The 12,452-nt window shown below is 38.7% G+C and overlaps 1 protein-coding gene across 1 annotated transcript in view; it reads right to left on the bottom strand.

The window, feature by feature from the left end:
- Nucleotides 1-12,452, bottom strand: part of LOC124789070 (kazrin) — a 1,028,805-nt gene that overhangs the window by 25,956 nt on the left and 990,397 nt on the right. Inside the window, exon 19 of the mRNA XM_047256362.1 lies at nucleotides 9,375-9,401. Within this exon, the coding sequence (XP_047112318.1) occupies nucleotides 9,375-9,401 (27 nt within the window). The remainder of the gene's footprint in view (nucleotides 1-9,374; nucleotides 9,402-12,452) is intronic.

Genomic DNA, 12,452 nt, shown 5'->3' with positions numbered 1-12,452 from the left:
CCTTCTTTAAGAGAATGTCTCTCATTTATAGTGGTGCTACAACAGAATGTTATAACATATGACAGAAAAGTGTGGAAATGAGGGCGCACTGATATTTTTAAATGGATATCGACCTAAGAATTCTAAATGTGGAACAATTTGAATTTGTGTTTATGCATTATTTTATTAGTTGTGTGAATATTTTGAATGAAATATTTTGTATGTCACTGAGGAACTATGACAAGGTAAACAATTCAGAGAAAATTACCATCTTCATAGGGAGGGATCTGAAAAGGTACATAAGGGTATACAGGTTTTGAAGTGTTTCATTTTTTCTCGGTATGGGGAAAAACTGTAGGGAGGACACACATCTTGCTATGACTGTAGGTTGTATGAAGCTCCTGACAACTGAAAGCATATGTCAGTGGTGTAAAGTAGATCTCTGGAACATGGAAAATAAGAGACAGAACTGGGCAGAAAAAGAGCTTCTGAGGGATGAGACAAAAAAGAGAAACAAATACATAAAAAGTTTGAAAAAAGCTGGGGGACTGGGGGAGCATAATTGTTTGTCAATACAGAAAATGTGAAGAGAAATAAGAAGGAGAGAAAATGGTTACATGAAAGAAAATAAAGAAAAAATAAAGTAAGAAATATAAAGTGGCAGCATTAAATGAGAAGTAAACACTATATTCAGTGAACTTCACTGTATATTAGCCAATGTATCTAACATTACCTATTTTTGTACCTTGTATTTGGGATGCAGTGAGTAGGTCATATGGATGCCAGTTACTTGTACAGAGAAAGATAAAATTGATATTAATAAGCATCTGTCATAGCACGTATCTTTGGATTGTATTCCTCTTATCAGATTGAATCTTTGTCCTTTAATAATAAATTATTGAGTATGGAATTTGCAATTTGCAAGAACTGATAAATGAGAAGGTGTTAGGTTGGATTTAGTGTGCTGTTAACATTTAACATTTTCAGTTAACAATGAGGACTAATCTTGAGAAATTACTGGTAATCCTTCTGGGTTTTAGTCACAGAACAGTCATGGCTCTGTTGTAATAGAATGTACCACACAACCTCTGGGTTATTGTTGTGATTTATGACAATAGTATTGATACACCAAGGTCACTGTTTGTGGGGATGGCTTAAGAGCGAAGTCTACAAGCACAGAGTGGACACAAAGGACGAACTTCTCACTCATATTTTACAAGCAAGTCCTTAAGTGAAGGACCTTATGAATGAGCTCAGATCAGCAACACAGCAGCTGTCTAAAAGAACTGCAAAATGGACTGCAGTTAACTGTGGGCTTTTTTAACATCATTTGTGAGGAAATGTGTGAAAGTAAATAAAACGTTAGATCACAATGTTTCATTTACTAACACCTGCATTTGTTCTGTTTCATATTGTTTTCATTAGTTTTCTCAGAAACTGTTAAGAACAGGACATATGTTGATATGACATTCAGACTTGCTAATACTAACACCCCTCAAAGAATGTACCTTTCCTCCAACTCAACCTGTATATTTATTGGGTGATAAAATGAGAATTCTCTTGTTTTTCAACTTCACTTTATTTGACTGTCTGTACTTACATCTTTCTCATTTTTCTGATTCATCCCTCTCTAAATCTCTTATATATTCTCCATATCTGAATTCTTTTTCCTAAAAAAATGTAAATTTAAGGATAAGACAGGTTCTTAACTATTGTCATGTATGAAGGACAAAATGTTGCCATTATTCACAGTTGTCTATTGATAAAGCAATGTAACCAACAGTTTTGTTAAGCTACATGAAAAAATGAAATGTTGTCAAGGGCACATGGATTTAAGAGTACAAAAGGAAGAAAGTTTAACAGAAATGATACTCAGTGATAGATGTACCAAATGAGTAATGTGAACTCTTTTCTGAGCTGAGGTATAATACATTGTTAGAAGTTTCGAGCCATGTACTAAATGTGAATACTTATTGCACAACAAACTAATACAATTTCTACTGATGGAAAAATATTCCTTTAAAATATATCATTAATATTCTGCAACCATTATAATAACTTTTTTTCCAAAAACCAAACAATGGAAACTCCAGGATGGAATAACACCACTGGGCACCCTGCTCATCACTGTCAATCCCACCTTGCTCTATACTACTATTCCCAATATCCATGGCCTTGCAACTATTGAACACTACTGTTCCCAATTCCCAACTGACTCAAAATCTACAACCTCCTCCCAGTCATCACGACCAACTATAACCTCACCCACAATTACATCTCCTTTGAAGACACCGCCCACATGGCACCATCCTATGCCAGCCTATTCATGGGCCATCTGGAAGACTCCTTCCTGATCACCCAGAATCCCAAACCCTTCACCTGGTCCAGATTACAGTCATGACATCATCATGATATGGACCAAGAGGGAGGACACCTTAACCACATTCCTCTGTAAACCTCAACATCTTCTCCCCCTATTAGATTTATCTAGTTTTCGTTAACCTAACAACTACCATCCTTGATGTTGACATCCACCTCAAGGATGGCTACATCAGTACCTCTGACCACATCAGATCTACCAACCACCAACAATACCTCCACTTCAGACTTGCCACCCATTCCATACCAGAAGTCCCTTCCATACAGCCTTGCCACCTGTGGTTCTCCAATCTGTAGTGTTGAGCAGTCCCTCTCCAAATATTCCTATGCTCTCATGGAGGCCTTTACAGACTGAAATTACCTTATTCAGAAAGAGATCTCCTATGCCTTCTCTCTCCACTCACATCCCACCTCCCACACACCTACTGTCCAGCAACAAAGGTGCACCCCTCTCATTACTAAATACTACCCAGGACTGGTTGAATCACATTCTCTACCAGGGTTTTGACTGTTTCTCTTTGTACCCTGAAAGAAGGAATATCCTACTCACAATCCTCCTCATCCTCACACAGTAATGTTCTGCCACTCACCAAACCTATGTTGTATCCTTGTCCATCCACGCCCCCAGCCCCTTACCTCATGGGTCACATCCCTGCAATAGATCTTGATGCAAGATCTGTCTCATACATCCTCCTACTACCATCTACACCAGTCCTGTCACAGGCCTCTCTTACCCCATCAGAGGCAGGGCTAACTGTGAAACCAGCCATGTGATCTACAAACTAAGCTACAACCACTGTGCTTTTTTCTATGTGGGCAGACAACTAACAAACTGTCTGTCGGCATGAATGGTCACTGTTAAACTTTGTCCAAGAGATAGTTGTACCACCCATTTTATGGTAGATGGATTGTTCCTACTAACACTAACTTTGCTGAATTGTGCAAGTGGAAACTCGTGCTACAACGTATCCTTTGCTCCTGTAACTCCCTGGGCCTCAACCTGTGCTAGTCCATGCTTCCACCTACCTATCTATCCCCTTCCCTGCTCCCACACCACTCCTGCACAGGCCTTCTATTCTGCCTATGCATTATAGTTTTAAGCCCTTCTTTCTCTATCTCCTTTCCCCTCTATATTTCCTGACCCACCCCCTCCTCCCAGCACAGTTTCCCGACTCTGTACCTAGGTGCCCTATCTCATGTCCCCACCATATCCCTGTATGCTCTCCCGTCCATCACGTATATTCTCCCACTCCAGACTGCTGCTCACATCAGATGCAGCAACAGTCTACAGGCAGCCCACAGCAGCCAGAGACAGTGGCCATGTGTCTTCGAGTTGTGCTTATGTGAATTTATGTGTGTTTTATGTTTCCAAAGAAGGACTTTTTTTGTCCAAAAGCTTACATTTTTAACAGCCTTTTCACTGTGCCTGTCTGCAAGTCAGTGCCTCCTGTATATTGTTATTTTCCAAAAACATATTCAATAAAATTAAATAGATAAAAACAATGTATAATATCATAAATGTACAGGCAAACAAATGAACTAGTAAAATATCTGTCCATAACTGCATTCAGTATCAAAATAACTACATTATTTTTCAGATGTATATATCTATGGTCATACCACTATAATTATTAAAGAATGGCCTCTCACACTGTAATTTTGTCACTATTGTACCTGTTGTAACAATTTGTCCTTTCTCTCTCTAATTTTTGTATACAATATTTAAGGCTTCAAAATTAGTAAATCAAGTTGTTCATTGTGCAATATTTCTAATGTTGCTCTTTGTTTTACATCATGTTCAAATGAATTTACCAAAACATATTTTCTTCCAAATGAAGATTGATGACTACACCATAAATTCCATATGGAAATTACAGAAAATGTTAATAGATTAGGAAACGCGAAGCAACATAGGACATTTATCAGTCTCAAATGTTCTTGCAACGAAAAATATTTACTAAAGAAAGAGTTTACAGGAGATGGAAAGCTTGGAAGTTGACAATATAAGTAAGGGTAGGAAAAGATAATTCTGAGGGAAAGTTGCAGTGTATTTGTGCTGGGAAGTGGTAGGGGGATTCTCACCTAATAGATTGTTTCATGAATACCTAAAAAGTTATGCTTTTGTTTATCTGTATTATGAAACAAAAGCATGTGTACCATTTTTTGAGATCTGTAGAATAAATTACTTTAAATGTTACAACACATTTTAGAGTGTAATATAACAGCACAGAGGCTCTTCTGTCAAGAAGCCACGCGAATTTCATCAAAAGATATGAATGAAAACTGTCTTTTCCTCTATTTTTTTCATAGATGCATAAAATACTAGGTAATTATAAAGTCCACGAACTATTTTAAAACATCAGTATAGGCAAATGGCTAAATATAATGCAACACATGGTACAGTATGTGCAACACAAACTTACAAAGCTTTTTTTAGAACATGCTGCTGTCAGGTTAATTTGGAAAACTGCCAGCAAGGGTCCCATCAATCATAGTTGCTGCAAGTGACTTCTAACCAGACAGGGAAAGCATGTTGGGTGCTAGAATTTGCCTGTTGCCAGTAAGTAGTGAGTGTGCAAAGAGCTTTTTGTGGCAAATATCACAAGGCACCACCAGTTTACAACAGCATAGTGAAGTAGTACAAGAAATTTGAGGACAATTGTTGTTTGTGTGATGCAAAATGTTCAGGTTTGTTGATGGTGCCAGAACAGACAGTGCAGTATGTGAGGGACATGATGTTGTAAACTCCACATGAAGTCTACTTAATGAGATATGCAGAACTGAACATCTCTCAGCTGACGGCATGGAAAATTCTTTGTAGGCCATTAAAGGTGAAGCCCTACAAATTGCAGCTTGTGCAAGGCATAAGCCCTGATGACAGATTGCAGTGTCTCAGTTTCTTGAAAATGAAGTCTTTGCAAGCAAATTAATTTTCGATGAAAATATCACTTTACATCTTTTCTGAAAGTTCAACTTACATGACATGCACACAAACACACACACACACACACACACACACACACACACACATGGGCAACAGAAAATACACATATAAATGTTGAACATTTCTGGGGTTCCAAGATAGTTAACGTGTTCTGTGCTGTATCCGATAAGACAGTCTGTGGATCTTTCTTCACTGAGAAACTGTCAATATATCACTTATATCACAAGCTGCAATGTGGCTCATGCCATAACCTGAAACTGATAGCAGTGATTTCATCTTTCACAGTGACCCTCCATATTTGAGATTATCAAAATGAAATGTTGCCACATCACTGGATAGGCCATGGTGCATCTGCTCTCCTGACACTGCTCGAGTGGACCCTACAGTTGCCAGACTTGATGCCTTTGGCATTTTTCTTGTGGGGTTACATCAAGGGTAGCATTTATGTTCCACCACACCACCAAACCATGAAAACTTGCAAAACCACATTGCAGCAGCTGTTATTGTTTCTGTCACTGCTGATATGGTGTGTCAGATATTGGCAGAATTGGTCTACCAATTAGATACATCCCATGAGATGAATGCTGCATACACAGAACATTTGAGAAGATGATATGCAAAGATGAACATGTATGTCCAATAAATGCAGTTTTCCACAATCAACATAAAACTAATTTCAGGCATATGTATCAACATAAATAAGATATTGCAATGTAAATGCCTTTACTTTTGTTCCAAAAAACAGTTAATATCTGTAAATCAAATCTACAATGAAAAAATTACTTTCAAAAGTACATTTAAATATGGATGTGTTCTTATTTGCATGAACCATTTGGCCTTTTTTGGCTTTGAATGATTCTCAAAAGCAAATACTTTGTTTTTGCAAAATAACTTACATATCACTGTATAATGCTTGTGGTACTATATCATATTACAATTTAGTATTTGAAACCATCAAAAAAATTATAAATTGGCAGCTGAAACATTGATATTCAGTTTTTTAAAAGAAAGTTCTGATTTTATTGTTGCTTCACAATTATTTTAAATATTTTATATCACCATAACATACTATAGTGATGTAACACTGACATTACCTATTACTAGAACTTTTCTTTGAGGTAGCTGTTACACTTAGGCATATAAACCAGAAGCACCTCGTAAGTAATCACAAGCAATTTCCTCCACCTCTTTGTTGAACAACATGGGTATATCATCAGTGAACAGTGTATGCAAACTTAGGTCATCTTGGTTTTGCTAGACTTCTCCAAAAGCAGTTTACAATAAACCCTTAACGACTTTTTTCTTGTCATCTGTGTTTCATGTTTAAGAAAAGAGTTTCATAATGGCCCATTCACATTTCTAAAGAGACTTCTGCTCTTGTACATCATTTTGGGATCTGTACAATGCAGCTGCTTCCATATCAATCAGAGCATTTCCCATATTTTCATACTTCTACACTGATCAGCCAGAATATGATGACCAGCTACCTTGTAGCCAGTATGGCCACCTAAGGCATGGATAACAGTGGCGACGCATAGTGTTATGGAAGTAATGAGGTCTTGGAAGTTTGCTGGAGGGAGTTGGCACCATATCTACACACTCACAAGTCATCTATTTCCCGTAAATTCTCCGGGGGGGGGGGGGGGGGGGGGGGGCGATGAGCACTGACGCCATCTTCGGTCACATCCCAGATCTGTTCAATTGGGTTCAGATCTGGTGAGTGGGAGGGGGGGGGGGGGGGGTGGCAGCGCGTCAATTGGAACTCGCCACTGTGTTCCTTGAACCGCTCCATCACATTCCTGGCCTTGTATCATGGTGAATTATGTTGTTGAAAAATGCCACTGCCATTGGGAAACATGATAGTGATAAAGGGCTGCATGTGGTCTGCAATCAGTATGCGATATTTCTTCACCATCATGGTGTTTTACACAATCTTCACTGGATCCATGGATGCCTACATGAATGTTCTCCAGAGCCTAATGGAGCCACTCTCAGCTTGTCTCTGACCCTCCATTCACGTGTCATGGAGCTGTTCCCCTGGAAGACAACAGATTCGCACCTTCCTGTAGGCATTATGAAGAAGGTATCAGGATTCATCAGATCATGCAACACTCTGCCACTGTGCCAAGTCCAGTGCTGATGGTCATGTGCCCATTTCAGTCATAGTTGCCAGTGTCGTGGTGTTAACATTGGAACATGCATGGGTCATCGGTTACAGAGGTCCACCTTTCGAGTGTTCGGTGCACTATGTACTCAAAACTTGTACTCTGCCCAGCATTGAAGTCTGATGTTAGTTCCACCACAGTTTGCTGCCTCTCCTGTTTTACCAGTCTGCTCAGCCCATCTGGCATGTGGCATGGCTGCCCAACCCCATGATGTCTGGACATGGTTTCACCATGTATTGAAGACACTCACCACAGCATTCCTCAGACACCTGGTAAGTCATGCAGTTTCTGAAATGCTCATGCCAAGTCTCTGGGCCATCACAATCTGCCTTCAGTCAAAGTCAGATAAATCAGGCTTCTTCCCGATTCTATACACGGACAGCACACTCCCTGGTGCTACATGCACCATGCATGTGTGTGAGTAGCAGTCATTCCTTGCCAGGTGAAGCTACTATCACCTGGATGGATTTATATCAATAGTAGGTCAATGGTCACAATGTTCTGGCTTATCAGTGTATATGGAAAATCATTATATTTCAGATGTGTGATCTAAATTTTATAGGCCTTTGGATAGGGATTTCATGTCTATCACTCTCCAATCTTTACAAAGTCTTCTTGCTTCACCCATGCTCTATGAAAAATGCAGTCAGCAGGTAAGTAACTGTGTTGGTGAAGCTACTATCGCCTGGATGGATTTATATCAATAGTAGGTCAATGGTCACAATGTTCTGGCTTATCAGTGTATATGGAAATTCATTATATTTCAGATGTGTGATCTAAATTTTATAGGCCTTTAGCTAGGGATTTCATGTCTATCACTCTCCAATCTTCACAAAGTCTTCTTGCTTCACCCATGCTCTATGAAAAATGCAGTCAGCAGGTAAGTAACTGTGCCCTCATAATAATAATTATTATTGTTAGAACTGTGGAATATTGCTACAAGGGAGCACAGAAACACAAACTCATGCTAACAGTTGCTCTGTGTGGGAACTTCTGGCCATGAATGGAATGAAAATAAAGTGATTGGAATCAGCATCTCCTTGTGGCCTTAATGAACTAGTTCTTCTCTGCACAAAATGTACGAGTGGATGGTTCATGTTTGCTCTGGACCATCTGTTTTCATAGGCTTATATGTTGCCAGCTGTCTGATTCCACTTAAATTGTGTGATGTATTTAGATTCTGCTTATCCTGTATGTGCTGTTCCATTCCTTATCTCATTTTCTTAAAAATTGTGGACATGTTGGACACTGTGTGTCACATTCTCATTTACAAACATCATGACTGGAAACTTTGAGAGTTTGCACTTTCACATAATATCTTATTTGTCATGTTATTCTTGGCCATTTATATGTACCAATTTTTTGAAATGTTTCATGAACTTTATAACTGCCCTGTACCTGTGGCAATAATCCAATAGGCAGTTAAACAGCAGTGCACTGAGAATTTCTTCATCCACAAATTAATGGCATCATCATTATGGGTATATTCTTTTTTAAATAATTTCCTTCTCATTCTTGGTAAAATAATGTGGATCTACCTTCTGTAACTAATTTAATGTCTTTGTGTGAAACTAAATATATTTTCAGTAATTTGTGTTTGACATCTTCAAAAAGCAGACATATTTGGTTTCAACAACTAAATAAATTCTGCCCTAAAAGATGCATTTGAGAAAAATATGTACACCACAAGTGAGGGTACTGACACATATACAAACAGCATTACTTTACTTTCCTATACTACACAGAATTAAGATTTTCTTTGCAGAAGACTGAAATGTTTATTCTGCCATGAAATGATCTGCAAGTGTGCAAATTAAACAGGTCAGAAAATGTAGCCAAAATGTTTCATTAACTCTTATATGTTGCCTACAACCTACATTAAAATAAAAATGAAATTTAATGCCAACCTTTTTCAAATACAGGAGACTGTAGGTCTGATGTAAGTGTTCAGAATTTTGATCAGTATATTAAAATTCCAGTGGTTTGATGAACAAGTGGAAGGCAGCAAAAAATATAAAATAGTTATTAGATTCATAGACAGACGTTATAAATTAGACACTAATTGTGAAAACACAATGTACACATGTATGTCATGCATGGCATGTGTGTTAGTTACTGTAAAGTGCACACACTTGATGACATGCAAACACACACACACACACACACACACACACACACACACACACACACACACACACACACACACTTGCATGATTTATAGGCATAAAACAATTCATAGTAGGTAAACGTAATAAAGAAGATTGTAGAAAATGGCAGCATTTCATGGCATCACAGTTAATTGCACAAATAAGTGTGAAGTTAGGAGAGCCAGTATGTGGACAAAAATCTAAAAAGCTAAGAACTGATGCTGCAGTAACACCAAACACTGATGACACTATATCAAAGGGTTTGCATAAAAGAGATATAGAACATATACTGCCAAGATACTTAGGTATTTGTGTGTTTTATTCATGCAGTAGGTGAAAAATAGGTTCATTTAACCACATTTTCTTCTGATTTCTTCAACTGCAAACCACTGTAAAATACACAACTGAGGGTCCTTTCAGTGCACCACTTATTAATGTCTAGTCCCATTCCATCTCTAGTTGAGTAGATTGACTATTTACTACCTCTGTGTGAGTTGGTATTTATTAAATTACTAGCTGACAAACCCAGCATTGCCCAGGTATTAATTTTACCAATTTTCTATTAGAAATGAAACCTTAAAAGTGCTCCTGCAGTAGACTCAGTGTGAGATCATCCTGTGATCCTGGACAGTTTCTGTATACTGGGCACAGCTGTTTTGAGTCTACAACAACTGTTTTGCATGTCTACAAATCAATTCTGTACACACCTCCATGGAAACACCTCTTCCATAGCTCTGTAGATGGCTATTGTTTTTGCCTACATCAGTCTGTGCTTCACAGTTGAAAATTGTCAAAAGCACTGCTAGGTGTCAGGTATTTCCTTAAGTGGACTCAACTGTAGGAGTATTTTGTAGTAAAGAATATATCTATAAAAACTTCATGCATGATGTGGCATTTTTCCCACACTTCTCAGTGTTTATGATGTCATATCTCTTGAACTAAGTGTCATACAATGAGATGTTTGTGCTGGTACATTTAGCAGCATATGTGCATACTGTCTGCAAAATATGTTACAATTAGAGTTAGTAGCAAAGAAATAATAAATTTAAATGTCATGTATGATTCGGCTGTTTTCTAAGTGTGTCAGTGTTTATGACATCATATATCCTGAACTATGCATGGTACCATGATATAATTTTGAAGGAGCAGTTTATGGCATATGTGGATACTGTCTGCAAAATTTATTATAAACAGATTGATTAGTTAGAAGTACTAAATTTAAATGTCATACATGATGCAGCAGTTTTCTATGCATCTCATTGTTTATGACATAATATCTCCCAAATTATGATAAGTAAGTAGTTCTTACAATCTCAGAAATTGTTGCCTGGCTGTAAGGGATATGTGTACCAAGTTTGATTGAAAAGAGTCCAACAGTTTAGGAGGAATGTGGACCGAACACCCCCCCCCCCCCTCCTCTACCCCTCCCCCCCCTCCCCCCCCCCCCCCCACACATCCATTATTATAATATGTATGGATATCCTGAGGTCACCATGAGAGCACGTATGTATGTGCTGATGAGTGTTAATATATTACACCCTGCAAACCATTCATTGAATTTTCTCAGCACTTTTTACAAAATACATAGAGTTTTTCTTCTGGTGATTGCCTACTTAGATTCTGCAACCTTTCTGTAGCTCTCCTGTGAAGCAAATGAGATAATGGCTATCAACACCTCTTTATACAAGATCCAGTCACATTAGTCTGAGCACTGCTTATGTTCAATGTCAACATGCTATAGCCACTCAGATGGCAGGTAGCTGAGGAGGGTATATAAAGCATGTTGGGGGACACAAAAAACGGTGCAGTTGTAGTCATAATGTGGAAATGGAGTGATTTATCGGACATCTAAAAGGGCATGATCATTGGCTTTAGTGCCAAGGGTGGTAGTGTTTGTTAAACAGCTGAGTTTGTAAACTGTTCCCATGCTGCTGTGGTTAAAGTATACCATGCTTGACAAAATAGCACTATCCAAAACTGCCGCAGAAGCAACTGTGGTGAACCACAGGCCAAAGATGGAAGGTGTGGATGATCGCTGTGGAGATGTACTTGGTGAATAGATGTGCAACTGTTGAGTAACTGACCACCCAGATTAGCAAGGAGCTATGAACAGTGACTCCTCAATGACCATTCAGCAAATGTTGCTGCCTATGGGCCTTTGCAGCAGATGCCGGGTTGATCTACCCATGCTGATTACTATTCATCAGTGACAAAGGCTGAAATTTGCGTGCCAGTACTGCAACGGGGCTTCCACTGAATGATGACAGGTGACCTTTTCACATGAATCCCATTTTATGCTCTGTAGAACAGATAGCCATTGATGCATGTGGCCCTGCAACAGTCATCATAATGGTCCAGGTAGGAAGACAAAGCATTATTGTTGGGAAATGTATCTTTTGCATTCCCTGGATGATCTCATCATTCTGTAAGACACAATGTATAAACACAAGTACACATCTATCTTTGGGACCATGTAGACCTCTATATACAATTTGTTTTTTCCTTGGCACAATGGCACCTACCAGCAGGACACTGCAACATGTCACACAGCTCATAATGTACATGCATGGTTCGAAGAGCACCAGTGTGAGTTTAATTTATTCCCCTGGCCACCAAACCCCTCAGATTTAAAGCTAATCAGAATTACGTGGAACCACCTAGAGAGAGCTGTTCACACTATGGCTCTTCAACAACAAAAAAAAAAAATATAGCACTGCTCATCACAGCAATAGAGTTGTCATGGCTGTACATCCCTGTCAGTACCACCTGTAGCCTCATTGACTTTCTTCCTGCAAGTCTGTGCTGCGAAAGGTGTGTATGAAGTTGCATTGATATGAC

This window comes from Schistocerca piceifrons, chromosome 3 (assembly GCF_021461385.2).
Source record: "Schistocerca piceifrons isolate TAMUIC-IGC-003096 chromosome 3, iqSchPice1.1, whole genome shotgun sequence".
Taxonomy (NCBI): domain Eukaryota; kingdom Metazoa; phylum Arthropoda; class Insecta; order Orthoptera; family Acrididae; genus Schistocerca; species Schistocerca piceifrons.
Note: the sequence above shows the minus strand (reverse complement) of the source record. Positions and strands in the feature narration are given on the sequence as shown.